This window comes from Nesoenas mayeri (assembly GCF_963082525.1).
Source record: "Nesoenas mayeri genome assembly, chromosome: 1".
NCBI lineage: Eukaryota > Metazoa > Chordata > Aves > Columbiformes > Columbidae > Nesoenas > Nesoenas mayeri.
The window spans coordinates 134,725,159-134,744,436 of NC_137541.1; the positions used below are offsets into that span (position 1 = coordinate 134,725,159).

The following is a 19,278-nucleotide window of genomic DNA, read 5'->3' on the forward strand; positions in this document are numbered from 1 at the left end:
ATGCAGTTTTTACCTTGAGATTTAAACAACATGTACAATCGATAAGGTTATTCATTTTCCCTTACATTTGCTGTGAAATCCTAACTCTAATACAGTCCAAATGGCTCTTCATTTTAAAAGGAAGTCTACTGACTTACATAGTTATTATTCATTTCAAAGAGTTGAAGGACTTAGTATAAACTAAAATATTAATATTTAATTATGTGAGTTTTCATTATAAAAGTAGTAATGATCAATTCATGCTTATAAAACAGATAACATTTGAAATATTTTTATTCAGTAAAGCTATTACAATGATTTTTAAAACATATGTTTCATCCTTAGGAAATATTGATTAAACCATGTATTTACACAGCCAGAAATTTGTCCCTGAAAGAACAATGATTCTCAAAGACTACAAGAGACCTGACCACAATAAACTATTTTTCTGTATAGACTGATTTTCCTCCAGAGTTTGATCACCTGGTATTTCATATAATTTGATTTTATAAAAAGCATTCCATTACTGTTCCCTGTGCAGGAAATGTCTCTTTCCTTTTATTTGGTCCTTTTTGTGTGATTTTGTGTCCTTGAGAAAAAGTTTAAGCTATCTAAAAAGACATTTAATGTTCCAGAAACTCCAGAGTTGTTTAAATAATAATTTAAGAAAAAGACCTATAAATGGCATGCCTTCCTCAACTGTGAAATTTTTTCTAAAAGCTGATGAGAAGATTATTATCCACTGGTTGATCTTCTAAAATTAATCCAATTTAGTGTGGAATTTTTTGTTCTGTTGGCTGTAATATTTTTAAACATCAAAGCAACGAAAAAATACCAGGAGCCAGCTTATGTCATCCTTACTCACTCTGAGCCCCATCATCTGCAAGCAGTCTCAACAGAATTCAATTAAGCTACCTGTGAAGCAAGATACTTCTCAGCATGAGTAAGCAGAGAAGACCTACATGACGATGAAGCAAGGTCACTTTTATTTCCATCTTTAGTGACTATCAAGAGAAGTTATTCAAATACTCCTTTTCTATAGCCTTAAGTAAGTCTATACGATAAGGCACTTTCTTTTATTTTTTTAAACAAACCTTAATAATATTGTAACTTAGCAAACCACAGCTTTTTTCTTCAAAAGAAAAAGAAGAAATTACCCTGCTTCTTGCTGATCCACCCCATAGTGTTCCAGCTCTGTGCCTGGAAGCGGCTGCACAGGAGGGGGTGGGAGGGGAACACTGGCCCAGTTCGAACCATTATTTTTCTGGGGCTTGGCAGTATTTTTGTTTTTCTTCTTTTTCCCTCCTTTGCCACCTGCAAACCCAAAAAGAAAAATAAAATGTTAGAGATATAATGTGGTTTAAAAAGCTAGCTATTTACATTTCTTTGAAAGAATTCTGATTCCAGATGGCATGCCCCCAAAAAGAAGATGTATTTATATCCCAGCAGAATCAGCATCAACGTGCTAATGCTGTTACAAGGTTATAAATAATAATAGAATGCAATGGAAAAAAAATTCCGAATAACTGCTGAAAAATCATTTCTTTTTAAAATTCCATACATTTGCAATATGGTAGTGCATAACCAAGGACAGACATGTTTTGCTACATCAGAAGTATATTTACTCATTTATTCATGTCTGCTTTATGACTTCTTGAATACACTGTTAGAAAAAATATAATAGACCATGGCAAATTATTTCAAATATCAGAATCCAATGTGCTTATCACACTGTTTTGCATAATCTCTTTCTGTGGAAAACACAGAGGTTAAGGACACAATCTAAAAAAATTGTCATTAGGCTCAATATCTTTCAGCCAGAATGACAAGTGAAAGTTGTCAAAACAACAAGGAACAGGGTTTTGCTGATAGGAACTTATTAAGTTCAATTTTTTAAAACATCAGGAAATCATCTGCAATGTTTTAGGACTGTTTCACAGGTTTCAAATATCTTGTGCCACTACGGAGGAGAAGTTCTATCGCTGATGTACAGCTCTAATGGAGGAGGCTGTTAGAAATGAGGTAAGCAAGGCATTTTGCTTAGGCCCTCTTCTCTTTTCTTATCCTTGTACTCATTTCTCCAGTTGAGACACTTGCATTTGTGGGAATGTGATCTTACAGAAAAAGCTCTCTTCCCACTTGTTTCACTTCTTTTATTTTGCCTTGACTCCTTTTTCTTGTCAGGAACTCATTAAGAGCATAAGGCACAAGATTTTAAATCCTTTAACTGCCTGGAGACCCGTCTATTTTTTGCCATTTTTTGGCTTCCAAACTCTCCGGATTGTTGGGTGGAAGAATGTTTTGTCATATGCTTTTTCAGTGGGGTACCCAGATGGCAGTCACTCATCCCTTGCCTGTTGCAGCAAACACAGTCTGATCTATTTTACCCACTGACGTCTCTTGCTGATTTACAAGAATCAGCCCCCAAAAAGCATGTAAAACATTCTCAAAAGTAATGAATCAAAAAAGCCACACCTGATTTGCAAGGCAGGGCAGCTGGGTGTGCACTGGCAGGCATCACCCTCCTTGCCGTGGCTCTTAGCTGTAGGCTTAGAGATATTCAGAAGAAGGCGCAGTTCTAGCAATAGAGACATATCTCTAGCTGGACCAAAGCAGGAATTAATAGAAAGGGAAGAAACAAAGCGATTCTCTGATTCAGAAGTAGCCAAGACTTCTCTTTACATCTCCCTGCTGTGGCTGCCAGAGACAGGCAATGAGTTGGGCAATAGTTCTAATCAGTGTGGCTGGCAGCACGGTGTAAACAAGACTCTGCTTTTCACTACTCAATTCCAGACCAGAACTCTTCCTTCCTTGTCTTGGAGTATTTACAGTAAGTCCAGCCAAGATTCTGTCATTCACTATGTGCAAACTGAGCTGATATTTCATCTATTAGGATGCAAGACAGGCTCTTCCCTCCATTTATAGCCTGGCAGAGAGGGAGGCTTTCTTGAAAAGGGAAATATTGTCTTGAGCAACTGAAAAGAAACCCCAGTGATGGTGGCAATGGAGGAACAAACACACAGACCTTCTGGAGGGAAAATGAAGATTTCAAAGCACAAGTATAGCAGGAAGCAGAGCTAGAAAGAGGGTCACAGAACAGTACAGAAGAAGTGGTTCAATTTTAATTTGTGTGACACAGAGGAATTTTTGAGAAGTCAGCAGGAGTAGGAGCCAACAAGAGCTAAGGCAGGAGGTGCTGCTTTGGGAGTAAAGCACATGCATAAGAGCGTGTGTTCTGTGTGTGTGTGTTGCAGAGGGATTTAAACTAGGAGAAATGCAGAGAAGAACTTCAGCTTAGCGATTAGTTGAGGTGGAGAGGGAGATTTTGGAAATGTAGCATTTTGGTAATCTTAGGAGACTAGCAAAATGAATGTGTGGGGTGCTCGTATGGAGTAAATTGGATTTGGGAGGGTTTGGAGAGAAAGGAGTTATTAAAAAGAGTGGAGCAGAGAGCTGAGGAACTGTTTGAATAAAGAAATAAAAGAAATGAACTCCAAAGTCATTACTGGTAGGCAAAGCAGCCTACATGGTACAGTTGGGCAGGAGATTTCTCTTCTGTCCCCATGGGCAGAGTTACTTCACTGTCAGACTAGTGGAACAGACACCTAATATATAATGCCTGATGAGTGTTCAAAAACTGCTGCACAGAAGCCTTGTTTCCCCACAGCAATGATGCTTGATGTTTCAAAGTCTCCTCACACTGAAATTCAGTTATATTGTTTAAATCTCTAGATTAATCAAGTCCTGGAAAAATAATTTGCCAGTCAGGCTGATGATCAGAGCACTGACAAATGCTGGGAGCTGTGCAACATACAGCCACAAAATTTCCCTGCATCATAAAGCAGTTGAGTTTTTAGCTATTCTCCATTCCACGGTGGAATAGGATTTCTCATGATATTCATTTGAGAAAGACAGAAACTTAGTCAGAATAATAAGTAGTACTTAAAGTACTAACCAAGGAAGTGAGAGAACAAGTCCCTGCTCACCCTGATGGGGACTAGATAATCGAAGCAGGTCTCTGACTCCAGTGATGCTCTAATTATCACACTATTTGAAGGTCTCCCCCAGTTTTTCATGTATTACAGACATAATTAGTCTGTACTAAAGACATAATTAGTGGGCAATGGAGAGCAAAACACTGACTCTTCAGTCCAATAATCTGACATTAATTTGAGCACTGGGGCAGCCAGGTGGGAGCTGCTTTGATCACAATAGGAGTGCCCTGGCCGTAGAAAGACTGGCTAACCTTAAGTTTCTGTGTCATCAGAAATTTTACTTCAAACTGAGAAACACTACACAAAATAGGTTTCACTTGAAGTATTTGTTCAAAGTCCAGCTTTTGATCAACTGGTATTTTCCAATGAAACTTTGTATTTTCTGAGAAAGTTCTTAGGCAGCTGTAGCTGTCAACACATCTAAAGTGTGATACTGCCCTCTCATAACCAGCACATATATACCTCAACATATCAATTTCTGCATTTTCATGTAGTCAGAGGAACAAGCCAATTTCCTAAGCTACTTGCCAATACATCTCTCATAAAAGGAACAAGAACCTTTCTTGAAGTAAACTTACCTCACAGATACCTCTCTGTAAATGCCATAAACCTATTTACCTCAGCCAAATCAGCCAATACTCGCCATGAAAACACAAGACTTGCAAACAGATTTGTCTACTTGAGCTATGGGCCAACAATTACAGGGTTCTAACTTCAAGATTCCACTTGAATAGTCATCTAAACTGACATAAAGAAGCCATTTCTAGGTTAGTCCTGTTACTGTCACAATTGCTCCAACTTACAGTGCAAATCAGAAGGCTACGGAAATAGTATGAATCTGAAGTCCCTTCAGCTCTCTCATATTTAGGTTAAGTGAAATAATAGAATTCATTTTAATTGCTGGCTTTTCGTTTTTTGTCTTGAAAAATAAATATATACATAACATCAGCAATAACTAAGCAAAATTAAAGAAATCAAGAAAAAGGTGTGTTTAAATATATGAAAACACACATACTACAGTCATTTTCATCCAACAAAAATGCATCATGTTTTCAATATAACATGCAGCACACACATAAAATTTATGTTCTGTTTGTATGCAGACTTGGTACAATCATTTTGCAGGGTCCTACATTTATTTCTGAGCTGCTTCACTGAAAAACAGCATGTAGAAACCACTCGTGGGAGGGAGGAATCTGTTAACAACTCAACAAAAATATTAATCTCCTCATGAAGTTCAGTGTGGGGAGACTTAAAAACTGACGATTAATGCAGAAAGAGAGTTGCTCTATGAACTGTGCTGTCACAGAAAGGATGTGACAAGGCAAGCTTTGCAATTGTGCTGATGAACGCTGGGCACAACAGTTGGGAGGATTCTCCAATTATGTCCAAAGAGGTGTCACCAAAGACATTTTTGGTTTTGTTGATTCTTTGCTCATTTGTTTGTTTAGTAGAGGCCAACGTGACGCTGTTCATTGATGTTCCAGTGGGCAGGCACCCTTGCATCTATCTGCAAAGCTCATCTGGGAGGTTTTCCGCCTCCTTGGCGAGCTGCTCACCAACACCCCTCCGTCCCTCACCCACCCACGGCAGTGGAACCAACCTGAGAGGCTGCCACTCCTTTCGGAGCTGTTGTGGGAGCTGGTGGTGCTGAAATCCTGTGACTGGTTGTGTGGCAATCTATTAGCCAATCCCTCAGCCACGCGGTAGTCAGGGATGTAAAGCAAGGCTAAGGGTTAAAGGGCAAAGGTCACAGTGGCATCGTGGGATTAGTTGTCAGCACAAGCACATGCAACACATGCAGTTAGCAAGTCAATGGCAGATAGGGTGGAGCAGCAAGTTTTAATTTGATTTTTTTAATATGTGTACCTATCCTAGCCTAATGGAAGGCAGATGGCTTGGTGATTAACAGAGGACAAAGAGGACTAAAAGCATAGAACAATATATTTTGTGATTGTGCGAGGTTCAGCACACATGCAAGTTATGTAAGCATTAGTTATGGTAAATATGAACAGTATTTCACACACTAAAAATATTCTTCTAATTCATGCATAGATGATACAGTATAAATCCAAGGGCTCTGGAAAATGAGAGCTGTAATTACCATTGTTGCCTTTGCCTTGCTCTGGGAGAGAGTAACCGAATCCCATCAGGTCATTTTTTTGCTGAATTGAGCTCTTCCACTGAGGATCAGGTAAGTCGACGGCCAACTCATGGATGCTGTTGGAATGCAGTATCTGGGTGGTGGCATATGGCGTGGCTTGCGTTATTTGGCTGGAACTGTTGTAACTGGTTTTTGTGGTGAAGTCGATGCTGCTGTAAATGGCTCCATCAGAAAGCATGGTAGCGGTTTTATCTCCTTGCCCTGGCACTGGTGGCAGCACATCTGTGGTGAACATAGGGAAATGAAACAAATCATCGATGCACAGGAATCCTGAAAGTATCAAGGTTTAAGATGAAAAATAAATGTGTCATTTTGCACGTTTGCATTTCAGCTAAGACAGGTCCATGAGCCAACGAAGGGAAGATGATGTACAACCATTGCCAAGCTATCAGCATCTGTGACAGGCCTAACACTTGTCCTTCACGTCTCGCTGCCTAAAACCATCTTTTTTTTTTCCATACCTTCAACTGTGAAAGTGAAGTTTGGAGTATTTCTCTACTGAAGAATGTTTTCAATTGTTCACTCTATGTCAGAACCAATGAAACTGTCTGAGCTTCAGGGAAATGATGAAAGGAGTGAATCTACAAATCACAGGGGAAACTTTCCCAGCAAATACACAGCAAAACTCTTAAATGGATGCCAAAGCTCTCAAAGTAATTTTTAAGGGCATCACTTCGACTTCCTTGAAGTTTTATGCATCAGCTTATCTGATTTTCTTTTTGACATTAGCTAGTACATTTCTCCTTTTGAATAAAAGAAAAACCTGACAAAAGCAAGTTGTTCCTGATACGTGAAAGAAAATCTGTTATTCTGAAGGGATTTAAGTGATCAGTCTCTTAAAATGGCAAAGCAGTGTTGATAATGGAGAACAACTTGTTCAAATACTCCAACCCATTTAGCTGAAAAACAGTACAGCATATTTAACTAAATATCTGTTGACTTTTCTACAGTTTTTGAATCCTACCAAACACCGCAATTTGTACCTTTGATCAGTTTGATTGGCAGCCTCTCTCCTTACCAAACATTGTAGTGACCTTTGCTGGTGGACTACTAGATTTAGAAGCCGAGACTACCGAAGTGTGAAAAATCTAATGATGATTGGCATGATGTCCCAGGAAGCACCACAGCTCAGCAGATAACCCTCTTCCTGCTCTCTCAGAGGTTTATATATGAAATGGTACTCTTTTTTTACAATTTATTTAGAGACTGAAAAGTTGAATCCACTCTGGAATTTACTTTTTAGAAAAATGCACCGTTCATATGCCATTTGCTTTATATGGCTGGATGGCAGACATGGACTCCAGCTGTTAGAATGTACTTGTGATGATGCATACTCCTATAGTGAGGATGTTCAGATCCCATTCTAGGTATCACAGATATTTTTATATGCCTTAAGCCCCTGAGAGAAAAGATGATTCTTGCAGCTCGACAAGAGTTTAAGCTCAGTTTCAGACTCAGATATGGCGCTTTGTGCAAACTCAGGGAATACAGTTGTTCTCTCACAGACTCAAGGGTTTTCCAGCAATGAGCTATGATATTATTGCCTCCTCCCACTCTTGTGGTTTCTTTGTTTGGTTGGTTTGATTTTTTTTTCCCTGGGATGAACATTTAGACCACTGAACTATTTTCTACTACATTCATGCGTGCAACAGTGAACATTTTAACATGGACCCTAAAAACATCTGCAGTCTCAGGACAACAACATAATATTAACAATAAAAACAGCAATAACAAGCACTCTGCAGAAACAGAGATTAAATTTGGGTCTATCAGTATGATCTGGTTTTGCAGACAACAACAGGGAAATGGGCACAATCAAGTATTTAAAATGCTTTAATTGGATTAACTTATATCTGCAGATAAATTTTAAGTGCAAAAAAATTATAATTAATGCAAACTACCGGTCCTATTTCAAAATCAGGTTGTTACTATCTATCTGCACATATCCAGTGTGCTTTTTAGGGGCAGCATGGAATCATAAATGCATCTGTGTGCAAATACAGTATGAGATGCAAGAGACAATCACAGTCCTGTCTTTCTTGCTTTTCATCCACAATACAAAGATTTTTCTTTCCCACAATTGGTTTAATCAATGTATAATGGAACAAATTTTAGTAAATACATTCTGGTTTTGATTAATAAAATGAAGCAAGTCCAGCTCAACCTATGTTGGATTTGCAGACTCACAGAAGTAAAAACAAGTAAAATGTTCATCTCTCACATACTCAGACATACATCTATCTTTTAGAGCAACTTTTCTGGCAACTGAAGAGGTACTATCTCTATACCATCACTTTAAAATTGGGAAGCATACATTTGCACACACTTGAAAGGAAAGTTGCATAGCTGCTCACCAGCTAAGAATTTTCAGTCATTCTTATTAGTAAGCTGAGGTTCTTCAGACATTCTGGGAATTTTTAGTACAACCACAGATTACTTTTTTGACCTCAATGACATGTATACACTAAGCACTCAAAGAGCTATTAAAGTGCCAAAGAGCCATAATCACCTAGTAAAAATCAAGTGTGATTTTCCCACCAAATTGCCATAGCAAAAATGGCACACTATATATTTCAGAGTAAAGATGAGCACACATTCCCCACTGGATGCTTTCCCCAAAACTCTCCAAAATTCAACTTGTTCTGTAGCTCTTGAGATAATTCAAATAGTGCTGAAGTACTTCCTGAGGGAAGCTCTTTCTTGCTGCCTTGGGATATTCAGTACCATTTTGTGGCCTTATGTGACTCCAAACCTAACTTGTGCTTCCCATACACAGCCTTGTTCTCAAATACCTGTCTAGGACTTAACATGGAATTCACTCTTCAAGGCAATGTCTCAACTGCCTGTCTCGGCTTCTGAGTTTCCAGAGTGATTAACTGCCACCTTATTGTTTTCAAAATTCTTACAGGCCTTTTGAATTTTCATAGATCTTTTAACCAATAAAAGAGGCCCAAGTGTTGTCCATACAGTTAATTCATGTTAAAAGACATCTAACTTCTAATCCATCTTCAATACAGAAGCATCCAAACTCAACTGCTGTAACAGATAGAGATAAGTGTTCCCAAAATAGCCAGAATAAAAGTGTGAGCTCAACTGTAAAGATCATGGGCGGAATTAAGCTGCTGAAATTCCAAATATAACTATTGCATTTCTTGGACAAATTTGGACCTATGCCTCATCCACATTGAAGCCAAAAGCTTTAAAACACGCTTCCAATTTCAGTCGTATAGAGCCAAATGCTAAAAGAAAATGGTAATTTTTCTGTATTATGTGAGCTTATGAAAAGATGGAAAAGTACTGAGGGCTTCCATTTTCAAGGAATTCACAACAAAGAAGCTGGTAGATATTGAATTGCCTCCTAAATTTTATCAAAAGTTTTGCTCAGTTTGTGATATTTTTGTAAGACAAGAGCTTTACAACATTTTTACATGGAAAATAAATCTAGAATGTTTATTTGTAATTTGAAGTCACAGTACTCAAATCACAAGCAAGAAGTTTTGCATGTGAATGTATAACTGACATGAGGCACGGTTTTCAGAAACAGGTTCTAATATAGTTCAAAACTGAATTCTTTTACCATTTATTAGTTTGCTGGTTTTACAGATTTTTGGCATTTTAGTGTATTTTTTATATTTATGTCTTTAAAAAATGTATATACTCATTTATGTTAGGAAGTCTTGTTCTGAACACCACTTCGCCGAACTAGCTGCGTTATAACATCAGAGAAAACAAGGAAGTAAGAGAGACAAGTGAATATTACTATGATTTTTAAAAATCCCAGTCATACATCTTGAAATTCACATGAGTAAAATGTTTGAAAGACAATAACGCCTCTAAAGATTCATCATCATAATTATAAATCATTATTTATCTCTCTATAGGGCCTCCCTCAATTCAAAATGGAAATAAAACCCTAAAAAATCTAAATATTTCCCTTTTATGTATTCATTCCTCCAATAAGGAGACAAGTTTCTGAAGACCTTTGAGGCTTTCTTCATGGATTGTGGTTGAGACTGAGAACAGTCCCTCAGCAAGAAGGGGAAGGGTAAGGTGACAGCAACAACATTCTTGTGTTCTTCTGCTGAAGGAGCATCCTTCTTACGTTCCCAGAGTTGTTCTCTGCTCTAATGGACATCCTCTGTCTCTGGCTACAATGTCCTGCACAGCACATTGCTCATCTCCACACAAAAGGGAATGAGTTTGAATAACACATACATTTTTCTTGAGGTGATAAACAGACCCTGTCTCACCATTGTGGGCTAAATTACAAACTAGGCCCACATTTTCATAGAATCCTATAATCATAGAATACTTTGGGTTGGTAGGGACCCTGAAAGTTCACCTAGTCCAAGCCCCCTGCAATGAGCAGGGACATCTGCAACTACATTAGGTTGCTCAGAGCCCCATCCAGCCTGGCCTGGAATGTCTCCAGGAATGGGACATCTACCACCTCTCTGGGCAACCTGTGCCAGTGTTTTACAACCTTCACCATAAAAAATTTATTTCTCAAGTCTAGCCTGATTCCCCCCTCCTTTAGGTTAAAACCATTACCCCATGTTCTGCTTCAACTGGCCTCACTAAAAAGTCTGTTCCCATCTTACTTATTGGCCTTTTTTAAGTACCAAAAAGGCTGCAACAAGGTCTCCTTGGAACCTTCTCTTCTCCAGGCTGAACACCCCAGCTCTCTCAACCTTTCCTTATAGAAGAGGTGCTCCAGCCCTCTGATACATTTTAAAGTAGAAAGAAACGAAGCAAAATGAACATTTTAAAGTCAATTTTTAATCAAATTGTCACTCAAATATACAAAGAACTATAATGATAAAAATATTACACAACTTTTATCATAGATGTTAACTAACCCACATAGTTAGAGCCTATTGTATACTATATGGTAACTTAATAAAATGAAACCTACCTCCACGACCAAAATTGCCAAGATCATTGGGTCCACTAGTGCTGTTGTTTACTGGCAGACTTGTGGCAGGCCAAGAGTCTGCAAGCCAAGGGTAACTGGGGTCACTTGCATTCAGCAGACCTGGTCGACTGAAGCAGAATAAGAAAAAAAGATATACATACAAATATATATATATATATATATTTACAAAATCAAAATATCTGTGAGACAACTAGTGATTAAGAGACTGTATCACTGTTCTCCTAACGGCACAGGTAACAAACAGTTTAGGAGACTTTAATTTATTTCAAATTAAAATTGTGTAGCCTTTGATGATTTAAAGACCTTGAGCAGTTAATTAAGGTTACATACAAATCAACTTTGTCAGTAGAAGTGGGACTAGGCATCCATCGTTATTCTGCCAGAATCCAAATGAACTCTGTTGTCTGTGTGAAACAGAGGTTAGGCAGCACCATCACGGGATCCTACACCAGGGCTTCATGATAAATTACCACCTCAAGGGAGCCATCACTCAAACTGATTGCTCCATATCAGCCATTTCCAGGACTTTGGGCTACTATTTCTTCCTTCCCTTGCATCCCAAATGCACGCCTGTCATCTACAGCCTGGTAACTCTTTCTTTGAGCATTCTGGGCTGGTTTAGAGGCAAACAGGTTTGAGTAGGATTAATAGAATATCCACAGCTATCTTTATCTGCCACTACTGCACGGCTTTTATATCACTGTAACACCCAGCTTTGAGAGTGGTATTAAACAGTGGGTATGTTGAAAGAGAAGGTACGCTCAGGCCATAAGGCACCATCTCTCCCTCAACCAAGGATAAACAGCCAAAAATTTAGCAAGGTAGGTGAATTGCTTGTGTTTGCATTTAAGAGGAAAAGCAAATCATTTCCTGCAGACAACTTCCCCTCTCCCAAATGAAAACAAAACAAACCCAGCATCCACAGTTCTGCAGCTTTTCTGGGTTATTAATGCACTCATGAAGTTGGAGCAACATCTCTGATCATCGCATGTTATAGACCCCTGCCTGGTACAATCCCTAAGAGAAACATCGGTTTCTATGGAAACGGCAATAAGAAGACCCAGCCGCTTTCTTGCCACATCTACTCACTCTCATTAGGCCTAATCTCTTTTTGCTAAAATATTGATTAAATGGGAGATTGGAAGTTATTACCAGAGCCTAATTACAATCTCCATATTGGCAAAGGGAAAATAGATGAGGATATATGGGCCCGTTATCAGCTTTTATCAATTTCAATTGAGTAGCCAAAGTTGTGGAATCCAGTCCTATCAATCTACAGCCTATTCATCATCCATGAATCATTTATTTTGTGATCGATTAAGTGTAATTGTTCACTCACAGCAATTTAAGGGGAGCCAATAAGGAGTCTTAAACAACAGAAACTTCATTTGCTAATGTCTAATTAATGCAATAAACATCTCGGTAACAAATGAACACATTCCTTGTGATATTTACTACTCATTTCTTCCAGGGCATCTGGGAGATATGAAACATCTGGGCTTGATTCCCCCAAAGTGCACAACAGATAGGTCATTAAACCTTGTGGTAAGCTACTTAACTCCTCCTAGCATTGTCAGTCTTCCCAATGATCAGTTATTACCCAAGTGCATTACCCTATAGCACTTTTCAGATTCACAATTTTAAAAAATAAATATGATGGAAAGACCTTTGAACAAAGAAACATACCTTCCATTGCTCATTAGTCCTCCATCTCCTCTTTGGAAAGTGACTGTGTTTCAATTGGAAAAACAAGACGAACAAACATACACACACAGGTACAGACAGGTAAGACAGGGAAAAATCAATTAGTAATAATTAAAACTAACCATTCAAACTGCCTAATGTCTGAGATTGGAGGCCTCTTGGCATCATCACTTAATAAAGTACAAAAATGATACAAAAAGGATCAAACACATTAGGGTAAGATTTTGTTTGGGATTTCACTGCGCATTATTGATAAACATCAATTTGCTCTGTAGCGTGCAAGGCAAACCAGCTGCCTGGGCAAGAGGCCTAAATTTACTACAGGTCCCTTCATATGACTTTGTATCTCAAGACTGTGCCATGTGATTAAATTGTTTTCTTGGCATGCTTTCGCCTCAGTACATAATGACATTGCACCAGTGAGTTAATAACATCATGTCTTACTGCAGTAATATAATGTCACCACACAAATATGCCATTTCACAGGACAAATACAAAGAAGTGGCAGCTCTATTAGAGCTGAAGGGGTAAAAAAAACCCAACATACAGCTGCACTGTTTCCATTAGAAACTGTACAGTATAAGAACCAGCACCCACACATAAATACATACACACAAGTATCACTGGGAAGAAAAAGTTTCCGGTCTTGCTATGAGGGATGCCAAGGACATATTCAGAGGGAGACAACTGTTTTTATGGCTCCATTCATGGGTGTTTGACAAGAAACAGACTATCCCTTATCTACCTTATTAACAGGATTACATTTCAAGGCAATATATGTAAACCCACATTACTGGTGAGATGCTAATTGACAACGTTTGATGCTCCTTTTTGAAGCACTGGCAAGTATTTTGAATCAAGGCCAACAGACTACTCTGGTTCTCAGTGGCAATATCCCATTATTTATTGTCAGGCATAGATAAGGCAGACTATTCAATTATATCAATGTTGCAGACACTTGCATCCTTACAGGCCCCTGACAAGATGAAGGTTCACATTTCAGAGAGGAATAGAAGAGTCTGTGGCCAGTTTAATTTTAAATGGGTCCTGCTTTGGAAATACTATTTACCTTAATAACACAGATATTCCCATCATTAAATTATAGTGCTCAGAGTACTTGCAAGATTTTCCAAATATTAGTCCAAACTACACTAATTCAAGATTAGGCTTTCTGTTATACATGATTCTAACCAGACAAAGTTACTACACCAAATAGAAATGCTATGATCATAAAAAAAATAGCAATTACATAAATACACTTGGAAAATACTTCTGATACTTCATAGAATGCTTGTCACTTTATTAACTTCTAGGATAATTTCACGGGCTACATTCAGCAAAAGGGACAAAACTGGCCCCTCTGGAAGAGTCCTTGGGTAGGGTGATTAATTACCCTTCACTGCAGAACAGACTAATATCAATATCAGAAAATCACTGCAATCATATGTCACATCAAAATGGTTAATAGCTGAATTTTGAAAGGATGTAATCAAACAAATTAATGAAAAGAAAATCAAAATGCAAGTACAGGAACTATTAAATAAAAGTCTGCTTTGAAAAACAAGACATGGTAAAACATTGCAGCTAATTAATTTTAGAGCTGATGGTACTTTCACTCGCGTTGTTTCTAACAGGCTGTCAAATGACTGTATCACGCGTTGCTCAAAAGTGAATAATCTGAAGTGCTGTGGATATCATGTGTGAATATGCAAAGAGGTGGGTACTCCCTGGCTATGTTTCAAAATATTTTGGTCAAAAGTACATTAGATGTTGTTTCCTTTCTCCTCCCCCTTCTAATTTATTACTACATTTCTCCAACTTTCTGAATGTGTCAAAGCGACAAGAAATAAGGAAAATGAGAAACAAATGCACTTTTGATAAGAGCCCTTATAAATAAAGTTTACAGATTTAAGGTATTCCAGTAAAACATATTTTCTGAAAAGTTCCTGGGATTGATGCTCTTGCTTAGAGTATTATCTACCATAAATAATTTTAAAGCAATGTTTTCACCACTTGTATAGCACATAGATGTGTGTGAGATTTTAACTTTGTATCACACAGGAAAAAACCGATACTTATTGTCTCCAAAATATGTATATCCCTTGTGTGCCTTTATAAAGCAAAGCTAAAATGGGAGAGGCAGCAGGAGATTGCAGCAATGTTTGCCAGACATGTTTTATTTTCTGTGCAGCGAGGTATGAAAAAAAACTTTAAGGCATACTGTGAGAAACACATCAAAAAACCACTACATTGAAACCTTGTAGCTAGAGCCATAGTTGCTGCAGATTGGCTGTGGCATATGAGCTTGTTGGGAAGGGACAGATATCACAGCATTTACCTTTTTCTGCGCTGTATCCTGGTGGTAGTAAATGTTGCCTGTTTTTTCGCACATTAAATAACCTTATGCCTTCCCAACATAAACACCATTTTTAGAAGAAAGGTTCAGCTTAGTTTATTAAAAAAAAGAACTTGTCTCGCAGTGACATTGTTTTTCCTCAGGAAGACTGTGCCTGGCTTATGTGACTGTATGGAACTGGGCAGGAATACAGGTTCTTTCTTTTATCCTCCACCATGTGTACAAATGCATGGATGGTTATAATCTTCAAGAGAAAATAAAGTATTTTAGATGCTATTCTTGGTGGAAACAGCTTCAGAGTATCAATTAAGCTAGAGAAAATTCCTCTTCAAGTGTAGACACGTCATTGTGATGTTGCGGAAAAAAAAAATATCCCTGATGCCATCCATAAATGGACTACCTGAGGCTGGATAGAGAAGGTGCCTTCCTTTTTGCATCAATATTGTGAAAGGAAAGACAGCTAACAACAGAAGATATGGTCAGGCTGCCAACACAAGCACAATGTTTATCATTCTTGCCGCATGTTTTGTCAGCATTTTTGCCTGCAGTTTGATTTCTGCAATTACAAAACAAGTCTAAATGCCTGAATAGGAGCATACTTAATGCGATGCAGGCTCGTAGATGTCACTGTAAAAATAAAACACACAGACAGCTGGCTTTATTCATCATGTCTCCACTTCACAAAGAAGCAGAGCAATTTCAAGGGGCAATGTAAGAGGAGGAAGGGATATCCCTATCGCTGACCTACCCATCTCCCCTGCTTTTTATCACTGAGGAACCAAAAGAGCTCTTTCAGCACTCTTTGCATCTGATATATGTTCTTAGGAAGGCTGAAGACCTGCAGGGATGAGATTGGTTTTCAAAAGAAGATGAAAAAACAACCTCTGCATATAGAGATTTTGAAGGAATCCCCACCAGCTCATACTTCAAGGACTATAAAAATGCAGAAATATAATCCAAAGTGCATTTAAAATGCATAAATATTTATAGAAATGATATTGTATATATTCGCATGAAGAAAAGCATATGTTAAGGAGCTTTTCGCATACTTTTTATTAAATATATAATAAGGTACCCACACCATTTACTAATATTATCTGACAAGGTTAAACTTAATCTTCATGCCTGCTAGAACTGGAAAAATACAAATGTATAGTAAGTTGACATTCTGAGGCAAGAAAGCTGTAAAAAGCTTTAGAAGGCTTTCTGTACGCCTATCTCTAGTAGGCCACATTTTCCTACCACAAATGAAAACTTTAATGTTGCCAGCCAAGCCTCCTTCCTTTTTCTGATAAGCTGTTCCTCAAATATGAATGTAGATTAATCCTTTTTTAATAAGCATTAACTCAGAACAGATAATCAGCACATAAAAATTCCATCAAATCTTCTGTCTACCTTTGGATGATTCTGTCAAACAATTTATCCTCATGTAACAGCTTCAGGAGTTGTGCATAAAATGTGTAGCATTCCATAACTCTCTATTTTTAATTTGTTTTTGTTTACTTAGTTTCATGAAATCTTTAATCCCAAGGAGCGCTACTCACTAAATAATCTTACCTCCTCATAAGTCAAAACACATATTTGCTTTCTTTGCATGACTGATGGCCAAGACACTTGAAAACGCCTGAGTATTCCAGTGAGTGGGTACTGGCACAAAGCATTTGAGGGCACAGGAAAGACAAACAGATAAACAAGATCTCGCTTATTTATAAATGGATTCCACGCCTTTGTTGTCTAGTCCTCATACCACATGTAAAAAGAATTGCAGCTTTCATACAAAGTAAACAAAGTCAGCTCTGTCATTGTAATACGGGACTGAAGAATTAATTTATTACACAAGAAGTCTCTTTTGTGCCATCGATCTTTTCTTGTATCATGTAGACACTCAACAGTGTTTGTGTATATCCAGACGATCTGAGTAAAGTGTAACCATCAAAATGATTTTTTAAAAAATCAATGAAGCAACACTTTAGCTTTCATGGAAACTCAGAAAAGTAAGATCAGTTCATCCTTTACATCCCAGAACAGATCACTGAAGAGGAGTAATGTTTGCATTTAGTGTCTCTGTGCCAGATTTGGTTTTGCTGATAGTCTGTCATGGTCCCAAAAGTGCACGTGTCTTGTACAGCTGCAGATGATGACACTGTTACTTACCAGTAGTACTTTAACGAACATGGTTGAAAATCACATGTTCTGTAGTACTGATACTACCCAGAATCAGTACCTGGGGAGTCATGATGGGGGAAAGAGAAGTGTAGGAACACTGATGTACAGAATTGTGGCTCAGAAAATGCTGGAGTCAGTTCAACTGAAAATAAGTCAAAAGATCTACCTATGATTTTCAGTGCCACATTTTATTTGTGACCATTTGAGCATTAGATCAGTGCTTATGGAAATGTTCACAAAGACAGAAAGCTTAACAAATTTAATTCAATTATTCTTCTCTGGCACAAATCTTTGCCAATAACATGACATTTGCTGTTTGCTCTTCTACACAGAATGTTACAGTAGTTTAGTCACACAGCAGAAATTATACCTCTTAGGAGCCTAATAACAGAATACAAATAACAAATAGACCCAGTGAATAACCCATAATCTGAAAATGACCCAAAATAACATTTTTAGCAAGTGATTACATAACTGCACGACCCACTATTTTTAGTGTTTTAAATTCTACATATATGCAAATAAAACTGAAGAAAAACAAAACAAAAAACATTCACATCAGAAATAACTGAAAGAATAGTTTCTTCTTTGTGTTTGAGATAAAGTATATGAATGTGCCACTAATGCTTTCGGTTCTCTTTTTCATACCGTCAAATCCGCACATTCTTCAATTTTATAAAGGAAGAATTTAAAGCAGATGTCTGAACAAAACCTCCTAAATTCTGAGTATACTACGATAAATTCATCTTTAGTAAAACTTTATTGACAGCTGTCTCTGATGAGATTCTGAAAGCTACATACCACTGCCTAAATATTTAGATCTGAAACCAACTTTTAATAAATCACAGCTTTGAAGGGAACAACATACAGTTGTGAGTGTAATCAAACCTCCACTATCATAGATATGTTTGTCTAAATAATATTACCAGTGGCAAATTCAAATATTAGAGAAGCAGAAATGTTTCTTATGGAACTCTGGGTATAAAGATAAAAAACATGGACTACATTCTTTCATAAGAAGGAATTATTTTTTAATTAATGATTTTTTTGGACTTGACTACTGGATGGCTTACGTTCTCAGTGCCTCCAGAAATGTTTACAGGTCAGGGAATAGAACTGTGTTGTTAGAATTCTATAAAGTCCATTAAATATCAAAACTACTTTTACAAAAGCCAATTTTTGGCAGAGCCAAATCCTAGCTGCCCAGAATATATAGATGAACTGCGCTGAATCATTCACAGTCACTCTGGCTCCAGCACAACCCTGTGCAACACCAGTGTAAGCTACAAAGAAAATAGAGACAACTCATCACAGTTACAGAAAACTCACAGTGGCATAATCACAGAAACCAAGAGCATAAACACATTATGTCATTTTGGAAAAACCCTATGTTGTGTCTCAAATAAAAGCAAGTAAATTGTTTAGGGTAGGATAGAATCATAGAATCATTTAGGTTGGAAGAGATCATCAAGTCCATCCATAACCTAACTTTAGCACTAAACCATGTCCCTAAGAGCCTCATCCATAAGCCTTTAAACCCCTTCAGGGATGATGACTCAACCACTTCCCTGAACAGCCTGTTCCAGGGCTTCACAACCCTTTCAGTGAAGAAATTTATTCCTAATATCTCATCTGAACCTTCTCTTGTGCAACTTGAGGCCATTTCCTCTCATCCTATCACTTGTCACTTGGAAGAAGAGACCAACCGCCTCCATGCTACAACCTCCTTTCAGGTAGTTGCAGACAGCGATAAGGTCTCCCCTCAGCCTCCTTTTCTCCAGGCTAAACAGCCCCAGCTCCCTCAGCTGCTCCTCATCAGACTTGTGCTCCAGGCCCCTCATCAGCTTCGTCACGCTCCTCTGCACTCTCTCCAGCACCTCAATGTCTTTCCTGTAGTGAGGGGCCCAAAACTGAACACAGGATTCATGGTGTGGCCTCACCAGTGCCGAGTACAGTGGGACGGTCACTTCCCTAGTCA

General features: G+C 38.0%; 1 protein-coding gene across 1 annotated transcript in view; it reads right to left on the reverse strand.

Moving 5' to 3' along the window:
• The window catches only part of ROBO2 (roundabout guidance receptor 2), a gene marked incomplete at its 3' end in the record, with an annotated part of 521,961 nt that overhangs the window by 102,833 nt on the left and 399,850 nt on the right, over window positions 1–19,278 (reverse strand). The window contains exons 20-24 of the mRNA XM_080358539.1: window positions 12,761–12,803; window positions 11,054–11,181; window positions 6,079–6,360; window positions 5,578–5,703; window positions 1,137–1,293 (exon numbers count right to left, since the gene is read on the reverse strand). Coding sequence (XP_080214665.1) covers window positions 1,137–1,293; window positions 5,578–5,703; window positions 6,079–6,360; window positions 11,054–11,181; window positions 12,761–12,803 — 736 coding nt within the window. The remainder of the gene's footprint in view (window positions 1–1,136; window positions 1,294–5,577; window positions 5,704–6,078; window positions 6,361–11,053; window positions 11,182–12,760; window positions 12,804–19,278) is intronic.